Source organism: Alligator mississippiensis, chromosome 1 (assembly GCF_030867095.1).
Source record: "Alligator mississippiensis isolate rAllMis1 chromosome 1, rAllMis1, whole genome shotgun sequence".
Classification (NCBI taxonomy): Eukaryota; Metazoa; Chordata; order Crocodylia; family Alligatoridae; genus Alligator; species Alligator mississippiensis.
In genome coordinates this window covers 253381613-253407934 of record NC_081824.1, presented here as the reverse complement: position 1 = coordinate 253407934, position 26322 = coordinate 253381613, and the positions used below count along the sequence as shown (strand labels likewise).

Genomic DNA, 26322 nt, shown 5'->3' with positions numbered 1-26322 from the left:
CAAACTTGGACGGAGTACATTTCACTCCCTCGTCCAAGTCACTGATGAAGACATTAAAGAGTATCGGTCCAAGGACTGAGCTCTGCGGGACCCCACTGCCCACACCCTTCCAGGTCAAAACCTTGTCCTACACTGATCCCTCCTGAGGTTTTTCCCCACTTTCTGCAACATCTAAATCATCCCCAGCTCCAAGGTACCACTTGTTGGGCAGCCCAGGTCTCTTTGGGAGAGAGTCCCTAACAATGTGTTGTTATGTGGCATCCAACATACAGATGTTTCATCCAGACCCTCCCAAGGCCTTGCATCCAGCAATGAGGGCAAATGTCTCACTCACCGTTCCCAGACCCTCAAGCTGTGAGGTCTAGTTTAAATCAGTCTAGTTTAAATCACATTTACACCCTTTACCCTTCTCCTGCCCTTTTATGTCCTTGGATCTCAAAGTGATACAAGGCCTCACACCTGTGAAGCAAGTAATTATCATCCCCATCTCACTGAGAGGAGACTGAGACAGAGAGAGGTGATGGTGAGATTTCTTGAGATGGTGAGTTCCTTGAGATTGTGATTTTGGACTTTCTGGGTGCATCTACACATGCTATTAGCATGGAGCAATAAACTCCGGCACATTTTGTGCCAGTTTATTGCTACCGGGCACCACGTTTACACGTGAACCCAGGCCTGCAGCATGCTGAGCCAGGTTGGAACAGCCCCAGGTGGCAGCAGGCCCCGACAGAGGTTAGCCAGCCAGCCCACATGGAGCTGCTCTGCCCTGGCTCAACATGCTGCGGAGGGGCTGGCTGGGGCTCAAAGGTGCTCCAGTGTGGGGCTAGCTGGCAGGCAGCTCCTGCATGAGGCACCCTCATGCCCTAACCAGTACCATCAGCATCTACATGTGCACTGCTACACACTAAAGAATGTCATCATACTCATCACACCCTAATATAGCTGCATGTGTAGACATTAAACTTCACTGCAGAGCTAATTAGGCAGCTCCACAGTAAACATCTCATGTAGATGTGTCCTCTGACCCCCTGCCCTGTCTTTTAACCTCTGGGCCATCCTTTCTCTTTCATGTGCCCATCCATCCCGACATTCCCCAAACTGCCCTGTCTCTTAGAAAAGTACAAGATTAAGAAAGTACAACATTTAGTAAAAATGGAAGATAAGTGATGGGTGTTTCATTCAACACTCTCTCCTCTGTACTTTTGAGATCTCTGCTAACTCCCTTTTCAGGGTCCAGTCCTAATATCCTTCAACACTGACACCTGCAACACAAATGCCATTTCCCTGGGTTCAGTAGGATTCTGCCAGGAGGAATTGCTGCCCAGCTGACCTGACCCCACCGGCCAGGAGAGGGCTTGAACTGCAGGGCTTCTCTAGAAGCAGATGGCTTCAAAGAACAGAGTAATTATGCGTCAAGTAGTAGTGCCAGGCCTGGGGTGTAGCTGATTAATTAACAATGAACCCCTGCTCTGTTCCATGCACTGATGCATCTGGTGCAGCCAAGCTCACCGGCTCGTTCTTTTCTTCCTAAGGTTAATTCTCAAGGAGACTCTGATGAGTAGCATAAGCTCAATGTTTAGATTTAATTAAAAAAAAAAAAGATTGCAAAATCCTCTTGGTTTCATGGCTTACAAAACAGTTCAGCAGAGGGCCAAACTCTGCTCTCTTTTCATACCAGTGTAAAAAGGAGTAACTCCTGATTGCATTTACATTGGTGTAAACTCAGGGTCAGTGAGATCAACATCAGAGCCATGGGCTCTCTGGTTCTTGCAGGTGACTTGGTTTATTTTGAAGCCTTTGCTGAATTAGGAGCACAAATGCAACCTTGAGCTAGTGCCGGTGAGCTGGAGAATGAAGCTGACTGTGACATCAACAATAAATGCTTTGAAATTCCCTAATGCTGTCTCCAGGGCTCTGCCACTGCTTTGCAGACAGCAATTAACTCAGCCTCCAGCACCTCTGTGAATAAGTGTCATTATGCCTGTTTCACAGACAGGGAGATTGAGGCACAGGGAAGGGCAGGGAGCAGCATAGCAAGTGAAGCATAAAAATCCACCAGTGATGAAATAGCATCAGCAATAAATACAAGGTTGGCTAAACTGATTTTTGTTTTGCTTTTCAGGTACAAAGAGTAATGAGGGAGGAGACAGCTTTTAAATAGGATTTTTTAATCTTGAGAGCACCTGTCTTAAAAAAAACAAAAAACAATTTTTTTGCAAACATTTTAAAAGCCCACTGAAGCAAAAAAATGAATCCTCAAACCAAAGTATTCAGGCACGAAGCAAAAACACCGCCTCTCTAAACAGAGAGTTGGTTAGCTCAGTTAGCCTGAAGTCAGGCAGAAGTTAGTGCAGGGCAGTACTTTAGAGACTAACAGGTTCAGAGGAGCATGAGCTCTTGTAGACAACAGCCTACTTTGGCAGGTAACATTCTTCCCCCTCGTTGAAGAGAAAGTATATTGGGAAACAGAAGGCTGGGTGGGAGCCTCTGCTCTTTTTGCAGTTGTTCACATGATAATATAGCATCCTTTTCTTCCCAATGTTTTGCTTGTTCTCATCTAGCTGAGGTGGAAGCCTTTTGAGATCCCGAAGGCCTCTCAAAGGAAGCTGGACTTTGTGAGCGTAAGTAAAGGAGTGGAACTCTCTGGAGCATCTGTTTGGGGTTTATTAGAGCAGATGGTAACTCAGTTCACATCACAGAGCAGGAAGTGGAGGCAGTGACGAGCCCATGGTCATAGAAGGAGTGAATAACAGAGCTTGGGACAGAATGCAGGAGCCCTGCCCTATCTCATAGACTGTATACATGTTGTTAGTAAACTGTCTGGTTAGGAGTAGCCAACCATTGTGTAAAGGGTTCTCATCACAGGGGCTTCCTGCAGCCACAGCTATCAAATTGAAATCCTCCAAGCCACTCCACTGCCAGTGTTGCTTCCCCACCCCAACTGGGTTTGCAATGGCACCCAGGAAGAAATTGGCTGTTCCTTGGGAAATTCAGAAATGTGCACTCCAGCATATTGCTGTTCCTATTACTAGCTCACCAACAAACCCTACAAGGGGGAGGGAGGATAGACACCTGGGGAGTTGTTCTGCTTGGGGAGAATTTGCCCTCTCCCTGTCAGTGACCATAGGTCTGGGGCTGTATCTTCTGCCAGTTTTCAACACCCTCAGTTTTCATGGGCTTTCAAGAAGCTCTGTTCACCCATGGTCTCCTGGTGATGCCTTGTGATTAGCTAGGAGCTCTCTCTGGTTGCTTTTCATGAAAAGCCAATGGCAGAAATACATAGAAGCCTTCTGCAATGGAGGGGAGGGGGTCTGTGCAGAAGGAGGGCTTCCAGTCAAAGAGAGCAGGCCTGTCTGATGGATGAAGGAACCTCAACTCCATCCAGTACAAATTACTGTGTACATTTGTCTCCTAGGGGTTGCACACACTGTGTGGAGCCGGGGAGCCCAGGTCACGCAACGGAATCGCTGTCCACATCTTCCTCTGTAACACCTCCATGATCAATAGGTCAGTGACTGTGAGTTTGAGGCCCCAGTTCCCCAGAAGATGGTGTTTGCATGTGAGAATGGTGCTTGAGTCCACAGATCCTATAGATAACTCATGCTGCAGGTCATAGACATCAGCTGTTGTATGTATGGCACTGCCTAAGTATGCCCTGTATTCCTGCGCACACCACCAAAGTGCATAGGCAGCCTGGGGAAAATGCTAGAGGAAGCCCTGGGCTAGGCAGACAGACATACAGCAGGGAGGTGAGGACAGGGAAAGGACTGCAGAGTCAAGAGAGGTTTGGTTCCTGGATCAGCAGGGTGCATGGATCCCTTATCCTTCAAGCCACACACTCCCTTGGAGGGCACTTGCACAGCACCTGACAGGCATAAATAGACCTCCAGAGCAATACAGTAGTACTGCCCATTGTGCAGATGTGAGAATGGAGGTTCTGTGGGGAGTCATGGACCACTGGCAGAGGCAGGACTGAGCCATTCCTCCACCCATTTGTTAGACCCCTGCTGCCTCCTGCATGTGCTTAGCTTCCACCAGCCAGGCAGGGAGATCCCTGAGGTCACCTGTACTTGGCATCCTGATGCATGCATGGGAAGCTCTCTATTGCAGCACTCCAACTGCTTGAGGGGCCCTACTGTTGCAGCCTGTAGTGTGTGTGCCCGTGTGGTTTGTGATGGTCTGAACATACTTGTTTTTCTTTAGGTGTTTTTATAGTTCAGATGGTGACTTCCTGATCGGTGAGTTACTGAGTTGACCTTCCATTGCTGATCTCTGTTGCCATCAACTCATGTCTCTGTTTCTCCCAACATCTGGCCCATTTTTTCAGCCAAGGTTTGGACCGGTGGCTCTCTCTAGTGATCAGTCTCACACTACACTATTCAGGTTAGATGACTTGGTTGTGGTTGCCAGTTTCATCTGAGAGACTAGGGATGCAGACAAAGGACACAGTCACTGTGGAGCAACTTACCTTGGATTTCACTCTGCAGTGTCCAGTCAGTGCATGGAGAGGAGACAGTTTGCCTTGAGCCAGAGAGATGACATTGTCACAGAGAGAGGACAAGTAGCTTGCCAGGGCAGTAAAGCAACTGTACATTTCTTTTAGGTGCAACTTTACCCTGGATTCAAGTGAACCATACCTGGCTATATTAATACTTAGCATGTCTGCTCCACTTCCATTGCTTAGAGAAGTCAGTTTACTATACAGTAAACATGTGCATTTGCACCCTAAGCACTGCCTGGTTGGAGAAGATTTCTAAGCTGTGGCTTCTCCAGATCCTTTAGTGTTTATGTTTCCTTCCCACAGTACCACAGCAAGGAAAGCTGCTGATTACCACTGAGTTTGGCAAGCTGCTGGTGGAGCCCAGTGAAATCTGTGTCATTCAGGTAAGGATGAGGCAGAAGGCTGCCTTCTTATGGTTTTTTTTAGAGGTGCCTGAGGTTGAAGCACCCTACTAATATTAAAACATTGACTTTCTCTCAGTCACGCCTCAGAGACCTACATTTTGCTTATCAGAGGCTGCTTTCCCAATGTACTAGGAACTGGCCTAATTGGTATGCAATTTCACAATCACAGCCAACCTAATCTTTAATAGAGAACCATGCATTATAGTTCGACTATCTGGATGTAGGTTGAGTGTCGCATGCAGCATGCTGGGATATGGAACTTCAGTTGGCCTCCCACATTAACTTTGAGGGCTGCCTGTGGGCCACTATGAAGTCGATGGCTGCATTTGGACCACAAACCATGCCTCAACTGCCTATTGCATTAGTTTCATTTTGGCCAGTGACTGTAATTCTCAGGGTATCTTGATATCTACTTTTATTTTTCCCATCTAGCAAGGGATGCGTTTCAGTGTGGAGGTGTTTGGAGAAACCAGGGGCTACATCCTGGAGGTGTATGGGGTGCATTTCGAGCTACCAGACCTGGGACCCATCGGTAAAGATGCTCCATCAAGTTTATAGCAAGTTCGGTGGAGAGAGAGTGGAATTGGAAGAGTGAGGAACTAAGAGCCCAAAATTCATCCCTCCTCCCTCCCTGATGGTTGCCTTCATATGAACTAGAGACAGCCAGGTCCAGCCCTCTTCAAGTGGCCTACACAGGCTTAAGACTTCAGAATGTCCTTTACCAAAAATAAATCCAAAGCCCCAATACATGCCCCGACTTGGTCCCACTCTTTTTCTAGAGATGCGCTTTGCTCACTCATGGTTGAATGGACAGTATTATTATGCAGCATAACCACAACTCTAACGAACTACTTGAAGGCCAAGAGTCCTCTAATTCTCTGAGAGTATAGAAAGAAATTATTACTCCTTCACTACCATCCCATAGAGAATCCCACAAAGATGTACTCCCTTACTGGGGAGTGCCATATATGCCAATTCAGCACCATCTGAAATTATTAAAAAAAACAAAACCATATTTACATTTCCTATCTACCAACAATGGTCCTAACTCTGCTTTAATTAAACTGGTGTAAATTGAGGTAATCCAAGTAAATCCATGTAATAACTCTGGATTGACATGAGTGTATCTGAGAGTGGAATTTGGTTTTGCATTTTGAGTTAAAAAGGGCCAAATTTCTGAACTGTCATGGACACACAGGTCTGGAAGGGGCCTCTTAAGACACTGGATAAGCCTGGCAACCATGTCATGTAGCCCCTCTCATAAACTGATGATAAAGCTTGGCTGTCTTTATAAATTCAGTGGGACACACCCTTAAACACATGTTTGAAGGAAACAGAGTCAGTAATGTCAAAATGATGAGTGTTTAACCTGGCAAATCTGTCCTGGAAAAGGGCCTCAGATGACAAAAATTGTCACCCCAAAACAAAACATAGTAGAATGTTTCTATCCATGTGTGAATGACAACTCTAAAAAATCATTAATGGAGGACGACCTAATCTGCAATTATATGGCTGGACAGCAGCTAAATGACCTTTGTTGCAGAAAAAGTGCTCTGCAGACCCTTTGCCTCATTCACTGTTTGTCTTAGACCTTGAGGTCCTGTGGAGTGCAGTGATAAGAAAGATTCTTCAGCAGTCTTAACCTTAGCAGTGCAGCTGGGACACATTAATTTCATGGGACTGTTGTAGTCAGTGTCTGTTCCACTTGATTATTTATATTATTACAAGCTTTTTCATTAGTTTCAAAAAGATATCCTGGGGATTTTTTAGTTTCCCCAAGCAGGAGGCAGGGCAGGGAGGGGGGAGCAAAATCTATTATAATATTTACTTTTTGCAAGAAAAGAAAATGATAGTACTTGTGTGTAATACTTCTTTTAAGGAGTGATAATTATAAGAGCCTCTCCCCACCACTCACCCACCTCCCTTCCAAGATCAAGTTGCTTTATATTTTATTCTTGGTTTATTCTGACTTTACTTGTGCTTTGAGAAAATGTCAGCTGGAAGAAAATACCAACTGTTAAACCTCAGCAGTGGGTACTAATGCACTGCATTTTTATCCAAAGAATACGGAGTACTTTGTAACAATAATGAGAAGCAGAATGCCTAGCCTTCATACAATGCTTTGTACTTTGAAAATACTCTACAGACATTAACTATCCCTTATAATACACTAAGGAGTATGTGACTAAGTGCCATTACATCATTTCATTTAAAATATGTTAGGCATCTGATGGCATTCTAGGTAACTTTCCCTAATGCTATACAAACAGCCAGTAGCACAGTTGGAAGTACCTGATCCCCAGTTTTCTGCTTTACCACTAGATAATGCTCCCTCTGCCACTGAAGATGGGTAATAGTGTACAATTTTTTGCTATGGGGACTCTTTCTTGATTGCATGTTGGGAACATAGATTTAAAAGCTAGGCTGTATCACAATTACACACTCATAAGAGCAAGGATTATGGGTAAATAATTTTGTTTTGGCATAATAGGCATTTTATGGAGCACAGGGGGGCACCCATATTGTTGTTCAGAACACAAAAGGCATCTCCTTAGGCAGGAAGGTGTAATGGTCCCCACACAGTTAACAAGTTTACTCAGAAATCTCTGTCTCTCCCCTCTGTGCCAGGAGCCAATGGTCTGGCTAACCCTCGAGATTTCTTAGTGCCAGTTGCCTGGTATGAAGATCGCCAAGTGCCAGGTGGTTATACAGTGATCAGCAAGTATCAGGGCAAGCTGTTTGCAGCCCATCAGGTAAGGAAATTAGAATCCTCTTTGGGGAGAAGGGGTCAGACTTGAAATGCTGTTTGTTACTGCTTGTGCATATTGTGCGATTCATGATTTATCAGCATGGTCAATCATATAACACCACTCTTGCTCACATCAATGGTCAAACTCCTACTGGCTGATATGGGAGCGGGAGCAAGCCCTTGGCTCATTAGTGCATACTCCTCTCTCCCACTAAACTCTCTCTTCCTTAGTAAATATTTTAAAAGAACTGTTTGACTCTAGCTTCGATGATTCTTCCCACACAGGTGCTGGCCTTTACCTCCCTGCTTCCAAGCGCTATTTTGTGGTATATATAAAAAGGACTAGACAGGGACATATAATTTCTAGCAGGCAGGGGTTCCCATTACAGAAAAATCATGGTCACAACTTGTTCTGTAGGGACAGCCTCAGCAGAGTTGCCAAGTTCAAAGACTGAACTTTCAGCTCTTCTCCAGAGATGGTTCTTCCAGTGTGTGGCTGAGGCCCATAAGCAGGGGGCAGCAAGAGAAAAGGTGCCCTGTTCTTTTGCAAAATAGAGGGCTCTGGCCTCCACTCACAACATGCCACCTTTTGCCAGCAACAAATCCATATTAAATACCAGAAGGTGTGGTGCTTTGCATCTTAGTAGCACATTGGAGTGTTCCATATGTAATCTTTTACCTTTGTTCTTATCGACTTTAATAGGATTTCTCCCCATTCAATGTCGTAGCCTGGCATGGAAACTACACACCATACAAGTACAATCTGGATAACTTCATGGTCATTAATTCTGTTGCTTTTGACCACGTGGTAAGTTCCAGGGGTGTGCCTGGCAGAGCTATGCAAACTGGAATTGGAATTGAAAGTCAGGGGGAGCTGCGGGTGCTTAAAACTTGTGCACAATCAGATCACTTACTAGGTGTCTAACTATAGAGGTAGGAGAAAAACTGCAGGCACTGAAGTTTGAAAGTCCTGGCCTAAATGACTAATGCAGTGGCCCACACAGTGAATCAGCTCTAGAGCTGGGAAGAGAATTGAGGAATCCTGACTCCCCGTGCTTAACCCACAACTCCTTCCATTCATGTGCAGATCCAAGCCAAAGTCAAATTCAGCCTTAAGCAATTGGGTGCAAGTCCATGCAGCAGTGAGCCAAATCAGGGCTGAGTAAAATATGGCAGCACCCATACAGAGTGCCCAGTTTTCCACACCAGGACAGCTTCATAACACTGACATTCCTTTGTCAAAACTGTTGGAAGAAGTTGGTTCTGCCCTGTCCTGATAGCTGCTTTTTCTTTTGCCCACTAAATACATAAAGGAGGGATAGAAGTCAGTTCTTTTGCATACCTGCTAAATGCTAAAGTGATATGACTTCTGTTTTCTACTTCCTTTTTTTTCTGAAACACTTTACATGGAGCATGCGATTAGAACCTCATATGTCACTACTGTGTGAGGACCATAATCTTTTTCCCATAACATCAAATTGTTATCAAATAGTTATTATTATTATACTATTATTATACTACTGATATGATTTAACATTTTCTGGTGTGGTGGTGCCTGAAGTCTATAACTAGGTTAGGCCCCACTGATAGGTGCTACACAGTCGCATAGTAAATAAGAGTCTGTGGTATAGGTGGTGGAAGGCCAGGGCCAATGGGGCTCAGAGTCCTCAAACTGGGTCGGCAACAGCAGCTCCAACACCAGCACCACCTCAGTGCTGCACCCAGCGCCCTGCCACATGCTCCTCCACTGCCATGCACATAGCACCGGCGCATGCCAGCCGCAGAACGGCCCTGTTGGAGGGAGGGGCAGAGTCAAGCAGGTATGCTCCACACTGCCCAGCTCCCCCAATTAATATTTTCTAGTGCCACTTACGGTCTCTGCCCCAGGGAAACTGCAGTCTACAGAGCAATATGTAACAGGGGGATGAGACAAACAGCAAGCAGGAGCAAAGGGGACCAGGTGACAAATGTAGTAAAATGTGCATAATCATAGCCAGGAAATTTCTTCAGTGGGTCTGACCTCATAGTTCCAACAGGCAGGGAAGGGGAACAGGAGTGGATCAACCACATGGACTGCTGAGATAATAGTCCGGCCACATCCAGTCATCATTAATTCTATCCTCATGAGCTGCTAAACCCTCCTGTTCACTTCCTGCTGGCGCAGAGAGCGTTTTACTCTTGTGAACTACAGCGTTCTAGGTAACCATCATGAAATTAATGCTGTGCGCTTAAAACTGACTAAATTGACTCTTGACCAAGAGTATAATTTTCTGTTGATTATAAAGCTCTGCAGATGATCACTAACCACTGAGTAGAGCAGCCCTACTGCACCAGAAAGTCACTGCAAGTATTACATGTCCCTGTTTTCCGATCAGATTTTATGTGGACTCCCCACCCCCCCAAACACTTCTCATACCAGACCCAACTCAGCTCTAGCATAGAAGGGCAGTCTCAGAAGTGTGGCACCTGCTCTCACACACAACTGCATGTGACCCCGTTTGCTAACAACAGGTTTATGCAGCCCAATGGGGCACCCATGTGCTGAAGATTGGATCCAACACCCACTTGGCTACTCAGAGAAGAGAATTTTGCCCCAGTCTCATCCTAAGTCACCTCTCATAATGAGAAAATGACACAGTACACTCCCTCCCTTGGTCCTCCTGAGCCTGAAGCTAGGAACATATCTGAAGAGCCGGCAGGTTTGGTGGCAACAGCTTTCAATGCTTATGGAAAGCAAAAAAAAGCCAAAATCGGCGGGAGCAGCTTTTCTAATAAGAAAACCAGTCCAGTGGGACAGGTGCACTCAGCTAGACTCTCTCTTGGCACTGCTCTGTGAGCGGATGCACAGGGAGATTGGAAAGGGTTTAGCCAGACAACCAGCAGAAAACCTCTTCCCCTCTCCAGTAAAGCACGCTAGGGGGAAGGATGGTGTGGGGAGGAAAGTTTAGGCAGTCATCCTGCTGCATCCCAGTATCAGCACTTGGCAATCTTTCCATGCTTCATTTTCCTTGATGGTTAAAAGGCGAGAGGCAATCGTTACCTGCCTCAGGAAGGGCTGGAAGGTTATATTCCTAGCCTGTTGATTGTCACTGTCCTGCACAGAAACAATGTGGGGAGCCTGCTGGGCTGGACTTCTGGGTTGTCTCGCTGTGTGGCCTGAACAGACCCCTTCCCTCTCCAGCTCTGCTTTCCTCCCCAGAGAGGGGAACAGCATTGCTGCCCTACCAGTGGGTTACTGATCTGTCAGGAATGTGACGAGAGGTCCACAGACCTGAGGAGGTAGAGAAGAGCAATGGCCAACTGTTACTGCAAGCAAGTACAGGTCTCGACACAGAGACCCTTGGTTCCTTCCATCACAAGCATCCTCTGCTGCCCAAGCACCTATCAGACTCCCAGAAGACTCCTGATTGTACCTAGCCTGACCTTCCTGTCAGCACCAACCTTCCAGTCCTGCCACCCCCTTTGTCTCCATGCTGGGCACAGTGCCCTCAGAAACTGGGGTTGGGAAGTCCCTGCATTTCTGCTTCCCCTGCCCCCAGTCTCAGCTTCACCCTTTTCTATCTAGTGTCATTACTGAGGGGACAGCTCATAGGAGGAGGGGTGCAGCACATGAAAGGGGCAGAACCAAAGGGTCTCCCCTGAATCCAGCCAGCCCTGCAGGGCAGAAGGAGGAAGTGTTGCAAGGCGTTGGATTCAGGACATCCCCTGCCCCTCTCCTGGGTCAGGAGCCAGGCAAAGGGGGAAACAGGACCAGGGCATAGTGGGGAGTTAGGGAATAAAGTACTTGTTTCAGGACCTAGGTCCCTTCAAGGCTAGACAAATGAGGAAACAGCTAGGCCCATCTCCTTCCCCCAGCCCCCAGAACAGGCAGCTGTTATTTTTTCACACCCCCAAGTCAGCACCTGGAGCTGCCGCCATGGTCACCCTGCCCTAGTTATGCTAATGGGTGCTCTCACACCCACTCCAAACCCCCCTCAGCATCCACACATCAGGTGGAAAATGTGAGTGAGAAAGCAACTAACCTAGCGGGCCTCAGTCAGTTGGGCTGACAGGCCTGAACTTGGCCATGTTTTCTGATCTGTCCGTCTGTCTTTTTTTGTGTAGGACCCTTCCATTTTCACTGTCCTGACGGCCAAATCCACCCGTCCGGGAGTGGCTCTTGCGGACTTCGTCATCTTCCCACCTCGATGGGGGGTGGCTAACCACACCTTCCGGCCACCCTACTACCACAGTACGCCTCCTGTTGACTCGGCTACCCTTGGGAAGGGGGGACCTGGGGGAGGCACAAAGCAAGCTTGCTGTCCTCCATAGCAGTGCCAGAACAAAGCACAGTTTACCTACAAACTCTGGCCCAGCTAACATGGGGCACTTGCAGCCCTTGGAGAAACAAATGAGAGCAAAATTGCTTCCTTTTACAGCAGCTAGGAGCAGCAGCTTGTGGCTGTACACATACAGTATTGGAGAATCCCAACCAAATTTGGGTCCCCATTGTGCCAGGGACCGTACAAACATGTAGTAAGAGGCAGTCCCTGCCATGAATTGCTTATCATTTCATCACAAAGGAGAGACAGAGGGCATGAGAGAGTATTACTATCCCCATTTTACAGATGGGGAAACTGAGGTGCAGGGTGTCATGTGACTTGCTCAAGCTCAAACCTGGAGTCTATCTCAGAACTAGGGACTGAGCTCACTTCTGCTAAATGTCACAGCCACAAAACCATCCTCCTTCTTCACTGCATTGTATCAAGATGAACAGTGCTGTTACCATTACCCCAACAGTCTTTGGAGAGAACAAAGCCAGAGATTAACTATTCTTGTTCCCAGTGGACAGACAACTACGCTGCAAAAGCCCCAAAACCTTACTGGCTGTCCCTGAGCAAGAACTGAGGACTCAAAGGACCATACAGATTTAATGCCCCTCAGACCCCAAACAGATAACCCAGGGTGAGATGTTGACAAAGCTGTATGTGGGGTAGGCTTGTCTCACTGCCACCTAAGTAGTGCTTCTCCTCTAGATAAATAAGAGGCCTCAGTCTCCACAGCTGCACCTTTCATGGTGCTACAGCCATGGTGTTTAATGTGGAAGCATTCAACATTGTTTAATAAGCACTTTCCTTTGTTACTGGACAGAGCTTTGAGGAGGCATGGGATATTATTTCTGAAACTTGGTCCCTTGACAGCACAGTGGGCAGCTGTGCAGCCATCTGAATCAATCCTAGAAGCAAGCACTTGGCCCACTAGCCTGCTCTCATTTGAAATAATGAAAAGTGAAGTGAAAACATCTAGAGACCAATTAAGCCAGTGCCAGGTCACTGCAAGTGCCTTTGTTAAACACTAAATTCAGACTGACAGGGTTGTTTTTCACCAGTGGGATGGTAGGGTCTAAACTGCTGGACCAAACACATCACGCTGGCTCTGAGAGGGTTTGGGTTTGCAGAGTGCTGAGCGCCTCAGACCCTGCTGAAATCTGTGAAGCAGTAAGAGCTCTGCACTGCGCTGGAGGGGTAATGGGGCTGAGCGAGTCTGGGACATGAGTAGTCAAACTCTGAACCAGTTATGCTTTCTCATATATTTTATGCAAAATCTAGTCCTTTATCCACAGCACTATCATCTCCTGCTCTTGCATTCAGAGAATGTTGTGTTGTACAGTTCAGTTTGCACATATCTGCTGTGTCCAAATACTTGACAATCACGGAATTGATTCTCTCCTCACAGCATTTCAGTCAAATGAACCATTGCTATTATCTCCATTCTATAGATGGGGACTGAAGTACATGGTAGATTAAGTAACTTGCTCAAGATCACACAGGAAGTTTGTGTCTAAACCAGACATGGAATCCGGGTCATCTCTCAAGTCCCACCCAGTCTAGTGTTCCATTAGCTAGACCAGAAATTGGCCAACCTACAGCACAAGCACTACAAGTGGCACAGGCAGGCTCTGCATGAGACACAGCAGATCAAGGAGGGGATAGGCAGCACAGCAGCAGATAGGGCAGGAATCAGAAAGCAGAGCAGGAGATCAAGCAGGGAGCACAGGGCAGGAAGCAGAAAACACAGGAGGAGACTGGGCAGGGAGCAGTGAATACACCAGCAGACTGGACAAAGGAAGAGTATCAGACTGGCACTCAGGGGGGCATGTCTACACGTTTTCTGCAGAGCTAATTAGTTCTGTAATAAAGTCTCAGTGTCTACATATATGCCCCTATTAGGGTGCCGTAAACTGATAAACACTGCCATAGGATAATACATGTTAACATAAGTACTATCCTATGGTGGTGTTATTTATCTACATGTGTAGATGCTGACAGGGCTGGCTTGGTCACAAGGGTGCCAGCTAGCCCCACACAGAAGCACCCTTGGGCCTCAGGCACAGCACGTTGAGCTGGGTCAGAGCAGCCCCGGGCTGGGAGGCTGATTCCTTGGGTCCCCTGTCAGCTGGGGTTGCTCCAACCTGGCTCAATGTTTTGCAGTCCTGGGCAGATGTGCAACTGGTGTTCCCAGGAACAATAAACTCCAGCATGAACTGTTTATTCATTTGCATTAATTGCACATGTAGTCGTGCCCAAGGAGAGTTAGTTTGTGCCAAGTTGGCCAAAAAGATTGGCCCCCACCACTGAACTAGACCACCCTTCCTACAGCATGTTATAAATATTACAATATATTTTTACAGCTGCAGATGCATTACGTGCAAGGACTTGGGAGTTCTGTATACTACTTTGTGCATCCCTGACACAATTCATAAGCCATTTTTATGAAAAATTCACAATGATCCATTCTTATGCAAGATGCTAAAGCTCAAGGATGAGTAATAATGAACATTTGCTTGCATATATAGGCCAGCTATATTTTTAGCTAATGAATGGCATTCAAGAAAAGATGAGCTTCTGCTTAAAATGAATTGGATAGAACACAGCTACAGCAATTTGGCTTGATAATGCAAAAAGAACCCCACTTATCATCAGGTATAATGCTGACATAATGCTTGGTCAAGTCAAGTCTGCTGAGACAAGTAGGAATTACACCTGGTAATTGTTTGTGGGGGTGGGGACCAAAGTTATTAAAATACCTACCCTCAGAGAGAATGTCTCCTAATAATAACTCCAGGGTTAGACTGAACCGCTGTCAGTTATATGAGGGGTATCCTACTCTATCACACTTTACTCTACCAGTTTCATTAGGACTACTCAAGCTACTGCTTCTCATGAGTACAGTTCACATAATATTATCCCCAGTCACTAGAGAGAAACTGTGTAATTTATGTCCAAGAAGAAACCATGAGCATAAAAGAACCAAGCAACTGTCCCAGACTGGAGGTTTTAGAAACATGTAGAACAATATGCCTTAGTGCTTTGGACACTGGAATCAGACTGAAGTAGGTCTGAATAGACCTGGGTTCTAGTCCAGCTCTGTCAATCATGCGCTGAGTGATTTTTGGGGAAATTCTTTTTTGCCTTGTTATACCCAACTATAATAGAGGGCTGATAATGCTGACCCTTTTTATATAGTGGTTTGAGATCTACAGTGTATATAAATGTCAAGCCATGTTATAAGCTTGTCTATGTACAATTTTACTACCAATACACTGGAGGTAGTGCAAGGCCCTCGAGTCAACCTGATTATATTGGTATAAAGTGACTATAATGGCATATGATAGAAGTACCCCTTTTAGTGGCTTAACTAGGAGGGGAGTGTTAACAGCCTCTGTTTCTGAATCCACATAATTATGCTGGTGAAAAAAGTGTGCATAGACCTGCCTTCCACCTACCCACCAACTGGTTCACCATTACTACTTGCTTAGAGGTCTCAGATTCAAATGCTGACCAGATCCAGCTCAACTTAAGTAGTGAGCTTAGCTGGTCTCACAGCCAAGTTATGATGGCTTGGCTTGACAACCACCTAACTTTTGACTATTTTCACAGGAAACTGCATGAGTGAGTTCATGGGGCTCATCAAAGGGCATTATGAGGCCAAGGAAAAAGGGTTCCAGCCAGGAGGGGGCAGTCTGCACAGCATGATGACCCCCCACGGGCCAGACGCTGAGTGTTTTGAGAAGGCAAGCAAAGCCAAGCTGGAGCCTGAGAGAGTAGCAGACGGGACCATGGTAAGAGCCTTACAGAAGAAAAAAGCTTCCACAGCCAGGTAGCAGTGATACAAAACATTCACAGTTCCTGGCTTTCATGTTGGACATGTGTTTGGGGCCATTGTTGCAATCCTACCCCACCCCAAAGATGGATTTTTAGAAACACCTTAGTGCCCCCGAGTTCCCTGCTGGGACTCTGTACCCTGAGCATTTGGTTAACAATATGGACACTTCATTTGATGCCAGCTGAGGTCAGATTGTTAATTAATATGGTCTTCAACACAAGAGGACAAGTGAAGGGGCACCCCACAACGCCTCCGACTGATCCAGAAATAACAACTAGCTCTAAAGAATAGGGGCCTATCAGAGCCTTTCCTTGGAATTCTGATTTTCTAGGATGTTCACAGGAACCTACCAAAATACAGTCGTGCAGTGGTGCATCTCAGCAGATTTTAGTGATCGCAGCCTTCTTCTCCCTGAGTGAGCAGGTGGGAGCAAGGCTCTCTTCAGTGGCGAGTGCTGTACCTCTTTGACACCTATGTCTAGTAAAACAGGGTTACTATGTGCCTATTCAACCTCTTCCTTCACCCTCCTACTCTGAGGTGTTTTCTGTGGTTCCCAACAGGCCTTCATGTTCGAGTCCTCCTTCAGCCTGGCTGTTACCAGGTGGGGCCTCAAGACTTCCAACTGCCTAGATAAGAGCTACTATAAGTGCTGGGAGCCACTGAAGAGTCATTTCAACCAGAGCAGCAAGTAAACAGAAGGGCTCACTGTACTCTCAGGCCAAGTACAAGGATGGGAAAAATCTGCATGTGCATGCAGAAGGGCTAGAAAGTTCAGTGCATCAAGCACCATTACGGTGCAGTCATTACAGAAGCAGCAACCAAATAAATGAATTATCCTTACAAGCCTGTGTAACTTGTGAACACCAATTAAAAACACCACTATTCTGAGCTTTTACGTATCTAATTAAAGCTTTGCTCGTGACACATGGGAGCTGACACACTTGAGCAGCTCTCCCCCTGTGGTGGACGCAAACTCTCTACCTTGTAAAGGAGGTGATGGCTGACACCCTCTCCATCTGTCTGAAAATGAGACACTTTTCACGAGGCAGTTGTAGGATCCACCATTTAACATTACACTCACACAAGGAATGGCCTCTCAGTTAGAGGGTAATGATAAGGCAGGAGATGCAACCCAGAACTGAGCTCAAATCTAGAAATGCCAATCAGGGGAAAGTTATCCTTCCAGTGACACATGACCCAGCCTATAGCCCTAAACCAGCTGGTGTCCAGGACTTATAGGTCGAAGCCAGGAGGGAGTCCTGACTGCTATAGGCTCTTGCTGTGTAGAACAGCAAAAAGATGTCCCCCAGACAAAAAGGTAAGCCTTTTGCCTGCCTGCACCCCCCCCCCAACACTGAACCCCACGCCAAACCATTATATAAAGAACTAAATTCAGAAGTGGTTGGGAGATGTAATCCCTTACAGACCCTCTTCTTCCTCCCTGTTTCTTCCTATACTCCAAGCAGCTGGAGCCCATAGCTGCATAACTGTGTCTGTTCTGGCACCCCTTGCCTCCATACTTACTCAGCACCCAGGGCTAATGGCCCCCTCACTCATCTGTAGTTATGCTACTGATGCCAACTATACTATTGTAAACCAACAGAAACAAGGCACACTGCCTTTAACACAAGCTAAACTACTACAGTTGGAGCCTCTTGTAGGGCTGTGCAAAGCATCAGGTGGTGATTTGGCCCGATTCAGTGGTCGAATCTCTGAATCCAAATCGGATCAGGGGACCAATTTAAAGGTCTGAATCAATTTAAAGCTCTCCGAATCTTCGGAAAAGATTCAGAGAGTCAAAGCTCTCCGAATCTTCGGAAAAGATTCAGAGAACTTTGATGATTTGGGCAGTCCCTGGTGGCTGTAACAGGGAGCAGCAGCCAGGCTCTGAGCTGGTAAGTACTAGGGGTGGGGACCATAGGGAGACCCCTGCCATCCCCCCAACCCCCACACACCCCCAGCCCCCCCCCGACCCCACCCACTCCCCCAGCCCCTCCACAGCTACCCCCACCTGCCCCAGCTCCCAGAGTTTAAAAAAAAGCCCCAGCACACACTGGGTGCTGCCAGGTGTGTGTGCAGGGGGGGTGGGGGGGGGTGATCCCTGCTGCTCCCCACTGCATGGGGAGCTCTGCATGAGCCCCCTGACACCCCCCCCTTGCACCTTGCCCTTGCACCGTTTTGGCACCAGGGCTGGAGTTCAGGTAGGATTGCCCCCAGATAGCTAAGGGCAAAATTGGCCTGCCACTTCCCAGTCACCTGCAGTAAACTGGATCCATGTGTAGGGAGTCCAGGTGCCTTGCTGGGAACATGTGTGGGGCAGGCAGAGCTAGGCCCAAAGGGGGGGTAATATTTTACTCATATTTTATAATATAATATTACAGTTGATTAGTAACATATTGATAAATAGTATACACTTACATTTATAATATTTATACTATATTTGTTTTTTAATTGGGTGCCACTAAGTTCTGGAAACTTACGGACAGTGCCCCAAGTGTGAAAAGGTTGATAAGCACTGGTTTAGGTACAAATTTCAGACTGAAACAGTTGAACAAGTTTGGCATCACCTATCTTGAAGGAGAGGTGCAAGTTCTATGATTTGATGCAAGAGTGAGAGAGGTATATAGGTAACCTAATAATTAGAGCACAACAGTTGGAACCAGGACTCAGCTGCTTCTGTTTGGGGAAAAAAACACTGCTAGCAGTAGGTTTAGCATCAAACCAGAGCCCTGCATAGAGGCACTGTGAATATGCAGAGTATTACCACCTAGGATGCACTGGAGATCCTTTGATTTTTGAGTTTCCTGTTCTTAGTGAAATAAGCCTCTGGCTGAAAATTCAAGGCGGCCAAGGGATAAACTAGTACTAAGTACTCTAGGGGCTGAAACGGTACTTGGGTGGGGGGGGGGCGTTAACTCACACTAGTCCAAATCAGTCAGCAAGCTTGAATGTCTTTTGCTGTAGGCACTCGCATCAATTGATACTAGTGATAATGTGTTGCCAGGACACATGCTGAAGTTTTGCAGCATATAACCCTCTCCTCTCTCTAATCCTAATTCACCTTTTCCACATCTCTGAATAGAGCCACTTCACAGCCAGCCAGGAAACAACCCAGTCCCCCACAGCACAACACACACCTTTCAAGAAACATTCGGAGGAGTCTGAAAATAACAAGACTAGTAAACAGGACATTCTAGCTCCAACTACTGAACTCTATCAGTAGAGACTGTCAGTCCCTTTTAATTGCACAAAGGGCATGTCCAGATGAGCATGCAGGTGCATTTCCCCAAGGAAAAATAGCAGCACCTGGGCTGGCCCTAGCAGCCTTACCTTGGGTTCTGGGAGGCCTCCCAGTGCTGCAGCGATGGTGATCTGGGCATGTGTAACCTGGCTGGCAGCTGGAGTGTGGCTCTGGCTGGTCAGACTCTGGGTTTGGGCAGCACACGCTGCAGCCATATGTGCCACCCTGCCTTTTTTATTTTTATTTTTTTGAGTGTTTTTTAATCCTGGAATCTAATTTTGGCTCCACCCAGCAAATAATCAGCGCTGAGAACCTTTTGACTTGTGCCACCTGCATTTTGCAGTGCCTCAAAAGCCTTTGAGGCACTGCAAAGTGCATGTGTGTGCTTGTCTGGACATGCCCAAAGAGGCTCAGACAGGTGCAGCGATTTTATCAGTAGCCCCACCCTGAAAGACCAGATGAGTGTAATGCCTCTGTAACCCCTACCAAACAATTTGCTCAACTGGCCTGAAACAAATACATCTGCAGGAGCGAATTTACGTGTGTGTGATGGGCAAGTTTGTCTTTACCCTAAAATAAAATAGTTTTCTATAATATACTGTTAACTATAATTCAGATTATTAAATAGTATTAGCTTTGTAGCTAAACACTAGGCATGACCTGTGGCCTAGCAATGTTGCTGACCACAAGACAAAATGATCTCTAAGCCAGCCATTTTCTTATGTCAAGTGCCTTAACCATTTTGTTAAAAAAAGCAGAAATTAAGTCTGTATACTGGATACCAGCTACAGCTAGGAGTGAGATAAGATAAGGGGGGCCCAGAGAAAAAAAAAATGATACAACAGAGCACAGAAAAACAGATTAAAATGTATAAGATAACACTAACTTTTTCCTCTGAAAAAGTACTGAGATTTACAATGCACCATATAAGGAGATTACCATAAATATTGCATATTCAATAACCTTGTAGTTTCTTTGTTAAAAAATGTATATAAGACTGCCTCACCCTTAAGTCGGGGCCATTTTTACCTCTTTGCTGTTTTATGGTCTTTACTTGAGTAAATAAACTACAGTTACCCCTTCACCCGTGTTGTCTGGTCTCGAAGCCTGCTAGACAACACCAGGGAGTTTTCTCCCACGACATGTGGCAACTCAAGTCCCAATTAGCTGAGTAATATTTAGCCATTTCCATCAAAGGGGACTGCATGGGAATTATACTCTGGCTCCTTTTTGATACAGAGGGTCCTGCTACTTGCATTTCCCTTCAGTGGCATCAAGAATGTAAAGTCTTATCTCGCAGTTTGCTCTTTGGTCACACAAATGGATTGGGAGAATGTGCAGGCCTCACGTGAAGGGACAGTGCGCTTTGAATAATTTATATACAAAAAGACAGTCCTCTTCTCCCAAGCACTTGACAGGCACAGGTGTTCTCTATCATCTGTACTGTGATGGCATCTAGAGGCCAAACAAAAAATTAAATTAGACAGCCTGAATTAAAATCCTTTCCCTCATGAACACTCCATTGGTGCTTCTCCTTTCAGAGTCCTACTAGTTCTCCAGTCAGGCAGGACAGAAGAGAGCAGTATTTGTAACATTAAGGAAAAGCACAAGACATTCTTCTGGGTTTTCATACACAATCTATAAGGAGGCAAAAGGGCAAACCCAGTTCTCTCTCTCTCTGCTAGCCACTGTAAGCCAGTTCTTTGCCTGTGAAGAGCACCTTCTTTCCAAAGTACTTTGTCCACCTTACACAAGAAATTCAAAGCATATTTCTGAGATCTCTGTTATTCCCATTTTGCAGATGCTGGACCCTAGTATAGAGTTGGAAGGAACCTCAAGGAACATCTGGTCCAAACCCCTGCACAAATGGTGGAATACTATTCCTGAACTATCCCTATCAAATGCTTATCCAGCATCTTCTTACAAACCTACACTGAAGGAGATTTTACAATTTCTCCAGGCAGTTTGTCACCATCTTACTCTAATAAAAGAAAGAAGTTTTCTGAGAGACCTAATCTAAATCTACCATCACAATTTACAACCACTGCTTCCTATAGTGCCCAATGCAGCAAGAGAGATCAATTATTCTCCCTAATCTCTCAAATGGTAACCTCTCAAATATTTGAAAACTGCTACCATGTCATCCCCAACACACATACACATCCCTTAGTCTTTTCTTATACAAGCTAAACATACCTATCACTCAACCTTGCTTTGTATGGCTTGCCTTGCAATCCCTTTATCATTTTTGCCACCTGCCTCTGGACCCTCTCTATCTCCCCCCACCCCCATCCTTAAATAATGGAGCCCAGAAATTACTTTAGATTATATATTATATATACTAAATTGGCAATGACCAACTACCCTTTTTTTTTTATTTTTAAGTCCTTGTTCCCCTACTTAAATGCTTCTTGTGAATGAGGAAATGTAGCTGATCATACACACTGTAAGAGCTCTCAGTTCATGGGGTAAATCCACCAATCCTTACTTAAGGAAATAGACTATTAAATTGCTAAGAAATTTACAAGAGTAGAGGGTTGGGGCCTCCAGGGTTTTAAGTAAAATGGAGACTTAAATTTAATCCATTTCAAGGCAGTAACTCAGAGAGGAAGCAGTCAGGCAGCCTCCTAACCTGCTCAGATCAGCTACTGAATTATTCAAAACCTGTCATCAGAAGTTCCCTGTTATTTGATTAGAGCAAGCTATATAGCCTAACTGGCTCCAAGGCAGAAACAATGAGCATGCTTGCGAGACAGACATTCAGGAAGAATCCTGGACTCATTGCATACTTTGGACTGCTATAACTTTAAATAATCATTCTAAGTTGCACTTAGATAGGTACATAACTTACATGTATTAAGTAGAAGCCCTGTACGTAGATCCAAGGTAATAAATAAAAGGTTTATATTCCCAAATATATTCCTATCTATAATCTTATCAATTTCAATTTTAGACAATAGGATTGTGCACAAAGTCACAGTTCCCACAACCATTAAGAATAAGAGACTGATGAAGAGTAATACAGTTTATATTTTTATATAGGATCAAATCTCAGCAACGTACAACATACTGGACATTCAATGAAGGGCCCAATAACAACGCTGCAACATCTAGTTCCCAGACTCAACACCTGAGATGAGCCAGTAGCTCACGTTTGCCTTCCTTGATCTCCTTCTCTTTTTGAGCCTACATTGAGAAGAAAACAAAATTACTATCCCATGATAGACAAGAAACACTCCAGGGCGCAAACTTATCTTCAGGCTGAAAGACTGCACGTGCACTTATGAGTGGGAGCTGGAGAGATCACATACTTCAGTGGTTTTATTCTCCCAGCTGTTACCAAAATATCCAGTCTTTCCCCCTTACCTGCCAGGCAGAAAAGCAATCCATCCAGACACAGAAATCAGTAAACCATACAAGCTCCTACCCCCAAAATAGAAAAAGGATAGAACAATAATCTACTTCACTTCCACTGACCAATGAGGACTGTTCTCTGTATGTTCTCTACAGGGCTTTGTCCTGACTAGTATTAAAAATTGTCCCAAATAATGTGTGTCCATTTTCTCTCTCAAGTGAAACTGTACTGGATTATTATTTCATTTTCAAGAAATGTCACTTGATTCCAAGCCTGTATTCTCCTTTGCACTGCAGTAACACCCAAGCACCCTAGTCAGCCAAGATCCCACTTTCATCAGCCCTGTACAACAAGCACAAGGCAGCTTCTTCCAAAGAGTTCACGCTCTAAGCATTCTGGATCTGATCTTCTCACCCTTTATATTTGAGAGGAGGGGGTTTAATTCACTGTCTTGGCCTCAACACTATACAAAGGAAGTAACTTAATTAAAAGAATTGGACAGATAATCCACAGAACAGTTTTGTGCTAAAGAATAAAGTTTTAAACATCACTGATGGAACAAATTGACTTCACTTGTATACAGACAGTTTTATTTTCCAGTTCTCTTGTATCAGGCTATTTGGGTTACAAAACACTGGCAAGAGACATCTGCATTAAACAACATCTTTTTGAGCAATTCAGTTCTATGAACGTTCCACCAATAGGTCCTTTAAACATCTAGAAACCTGACTTACATTTTTTTTAAAGGGACAGTGTAATTTAAAGTTCCACTTCTTGGTCAAGGATTTGGTCATGTCTTTTAAAAGAAAGGAAACCACTCCTCCCCTCCCTCTCTTGGTTCCACATGGACATAAGTTCAGTGGATAAGAGTAATAGCATTGGTTTAGGAGGAGGTATCACACTTCCTTGAAAAACTGAACACGCTGGTAAGGATCTCACATTGCTCTGAATTGTATGACAATAAAGCTCCTTGTGCTTCTAAAACTTAAGATAAGCTTCTCTAAAGATTAAAAAAACAGACTAAATAGAATACTGGCTTAGTGGAGAGACCTTCCCTCAATTATTCCGCTGACAGGAAAAATCACAATGCACCAGACTGTTGCAAACTCTCTCATTTGTCATCTAATAGGTAAGAACAATCAGAAGTCAATGAAGTTTTTGGAGAATGTTATTTTAAACCAGAAGTTATTTACATAGACAGCATTAAGAAAAGCCCAGATAACAGAGCACTGCAACAGCTGCTGACAGAAAATAAGTTTCCCAGACCAATAAGGAATTGCCTCCAGTCATGAGCATATAAACAGCACTGCTAGAAGTGCTTTGCAGTCAGTCCCTACTGCTTTGGGAAAGTCACCCTAATACTACATTTTTCCTTCCTTTTCCATTACCCTACCAAGATGAGGTACTCCTGGGAATAAATGTTCTTAGTCCAGTAAGAACTCTTGCCCCCAAGAGCTCTATTTTTATTAAAAGCTGTACGCATCTGGTTAAACTTACCCTCCGTTTTGCGAAGACGTAAGTCCAGAATACAACAGGTCCAACCCCCCATACAATTCCCAACAGGGACGTCTTTATAGTGGGCCTGAAATGTGGATAGACGTTTGCTCTAGCATAGGTCCAACGAAGCAAGGCAGGATCTTCCTAAATGCAAAGAAAATGCAGTGAGCAATGCTCAACTGTAATATGATTCACATTAACCTGTTTTACACCTCAGGGGGCACCTATTATGTTTCTCAGTCAAGGAGACTAAAGCTAAGCTTATTAACTGGATCTTATGTCTCTCTCACTTAACCAAAGCAATGGAATTTCACTTCCTAAATAATATAGCTTCAGGCTCATGTAATATCCCCAAAGCCTGGTCTTTTCTTAAAGCCTATTCCTGAAGGAATAGCCTGCACCCTAAAGAGGTTCCAAGGATTCATTAGCTCACATTTAAACAACTGAAGACACCAGTATTTGTATTGGCCAACATGGCCGAGTAACAAGAGTATTTCATCATTGAAACCTTGTTTACACTGACAAGGCTCTTAGGGAGACCCACTGAAAGGGCAGGGCAGATATAACTTGCTAGTTTTTGACTCGCATTTATCTCCTGATCGCACATCAACTCCTGGTACAGCCCTACACTAGTCAATCCTTCAACTTCTTCTTCCCCACTGAAGTGCAATATGGCTGAGTCAGCAACAAACAACCAGCAAATTATCAGAAAAAGAATCTAGCACAGATCAGACCACTCCTACCCCTGTGTGCTAACCCCTAGAACTTTGCGCCTCTCAAAAGAAATCTGAAAGAGGCTTGAAAAGAAGTCTCCAAATCTCACTGAATCCTCACAGGCTAAGGTAACACTTTAAGACAGAGCTTTCCTGTGCAAGAATAAACACAAGTTCTTCACATTCAGATGAGCTTTGGAGGCACCACTACTCTACAGAACCTCAAGCACCTGCAACAGAGATGTGTGGGTTTGGAGTAGTGCCTGGGGTGACTTGGAAGACCACCAAAAGTGGCAAACGGCCACAGGGCCCCAAACAGTAGCTTCCTGGACATGTGTATTAGAGACAACAGTTGGAAAAAGTCAGGGGGACCACCTTACCCTGAGTGGGGCTGCCCTGAAATGTAAGCCTCAAATCCTGGTTCTGGGCTGAATGACTCTGGGCCAGCATTTGTCCCAGATTCCCCTAGACACTGCCAAATCATAGCCACTATCACCCCAGCATCATGTACAGGGATCCAGGTTTTCCTTTTGCTGCAGAAAAACAGAGTTTCCCCTTTGAAGGAGAAAAACATGGGAAACCACGGTTTTCCCCTTGCAGGCTGGGAGAGCTCCAGCCTGCACCACCTGCTTGGGGCTGGAGAGAGGCTGATTGGAGGCACTTGGCAGCCAGGCAGGGTGGAGAGCAGCTCCCCCAGCAGCCTGCAGGTAAGTTTATGGAGGAGAAGGTGGAGACATAATAACACAGGGCAGACTGGGGCCCCCACGGTGCGGGAGGGGCGGGGCCCGCGCCTGCATTCGGAAAAGGTGCTCCCCGGGGTCCCCGCCCCCACCCCTGGCCCGGCCCTGCACGCACGACAAGCCCATGGCGGTGAGGGTTGTTGAGCTGCAGCTGGTACTGGAGCTTGAGGCGGGAGCGCAGGGCCAGGCGCTCGGCCTGCTGCTGGCGTGTCTGCTCGGACTGCTGGTACTCGGCCGGGTCTAGCGTCCGCGGCAGCGACACGCCCACCAGTGGCTTGTAGCCCACGCCCGACAAGCGAGAGGATTCCGGCATCTTGACCTGCCACCCCCTTCTACGCAGGAGCGGAAGCGTCCTCTCACCCCGGAAATATTGCGCAGACGGGGGCCGGGCAGAGGAGGGGCTTGTTGCCATGGTTACTGGGGAGCAGCTGCTGCCCCCGCCCCCTCAGGGGTTATGAAGGTTCTGCCCGCCTGCAGGCACCGCCCCACGCGCATGCGCCTTCTTAGGACAGGGGCCTCGGTCACGTCAAGATCTTATGGGTGTTCTTGGCGCGTTAGCAGGAAGCCTACTTTTCTCTGATTAAAAAAATCCCCAATTTTCTAGTTACCCAAAAAAAGTAACCAAAACCAAAAATTCACATTTTCCCGTTACTAAAATGAAACGCCACTAATACATAGTGGTATATACATCTATATATCTAGATATAGATATATATACCACTATACATTTGGAAAAGGTGTGCGTGTGTATATATATATATATATATAAACAGATCTATATAGATATACACACACACACATATACCATATATATATATAACCCCAAACACTGACCCATCTATATATATATATATATATATATATATATATATATATATGGTGTGTGTGTGTGTGTATCTATGTATATCTATAGATAATAGATATAGATAGATATAAATCTATTTGGATATATATATATAGATATATATAGAGATACA

At 45.5% G+C, this 26322-nt stretch overlaps 2 protein-coding genes across 3 annotated transcripts in view; one reads left to right on the top strand and one right to left on the bottom strand.

The window, feature by feature from the left end:
• The window catches only part of HGD (homogentisate 1,2-dioxygenase), a 41823-nt gene extending 25136 nt beyond the window's left edge, over positions 1 to 16687 (top strand). For both annotated transcript variants that reach the window (XM_006263504.4, XM_059720505.1), the window contains exons 5-14: positions 2562 to 2621; positions 3416 to 3507; positions 4204 to 4238; positions 4805 to 4884; positions 5338 to 5437; positions 7534 to 7658; positions 8358 to 8462; positions 11759 to 11885; positions 15574 to 15755; positions 16360 to 16687. In XM_006263504.4, coding sequence (XP_006263566.2) covers positions 2562 to 2621; positions 3416 to 3507; positions 4204 to 4238; positions 4805 to 4884; positions 5338 to 5437; positions 7534 to 7658; positions 8358 to 8462; positions 11759 to 11885; positions 15574 to 15755; positions 16360 to 16491 — 1038 coding nt within the window. In that variant the 3' untranslated portion in view covers positions 16492 to 16687. The remainder of the gene's footprint in view (positions 1 to 2561; positions 2622 to 3415; positions 3508 to 4203; positions 4239 to 4804; positions 4885 to 5337; positions 5438 to 7533; positions 7659 to 8357; positions 8463 to 11758; positions 11886 to 15573; positions 15756 to 16359) is intronic.
• A 5373-nt stretch (positions 16688 to 22060) lies between these two features.
• On the bottom strand, positions 22061 to 25695 carry NDUFB4 (NADH:ubiquinone oxidoreductase subunit B4). The gene is made up of 3 exons (XM_006263503.4): positions 25461 to 25695; positions 23893 to 24036; positions 22061 to 22226 (listed from the first exon to the last, which is right to left on the bottom strand). Exons 1-3 carry the CDS (start codon positions 25656 to 25658, stop codon positions 22164 to 22166), a joined length of 405 nt encoding a protein of 134 aa, XP_006263565.1. The 5' UTR covers positions 25659 to 25695; the 3' UTR covers positions 22061 to 22163.
• Positions 25696 to 26322: the final 627 nt, after the last annotated feature.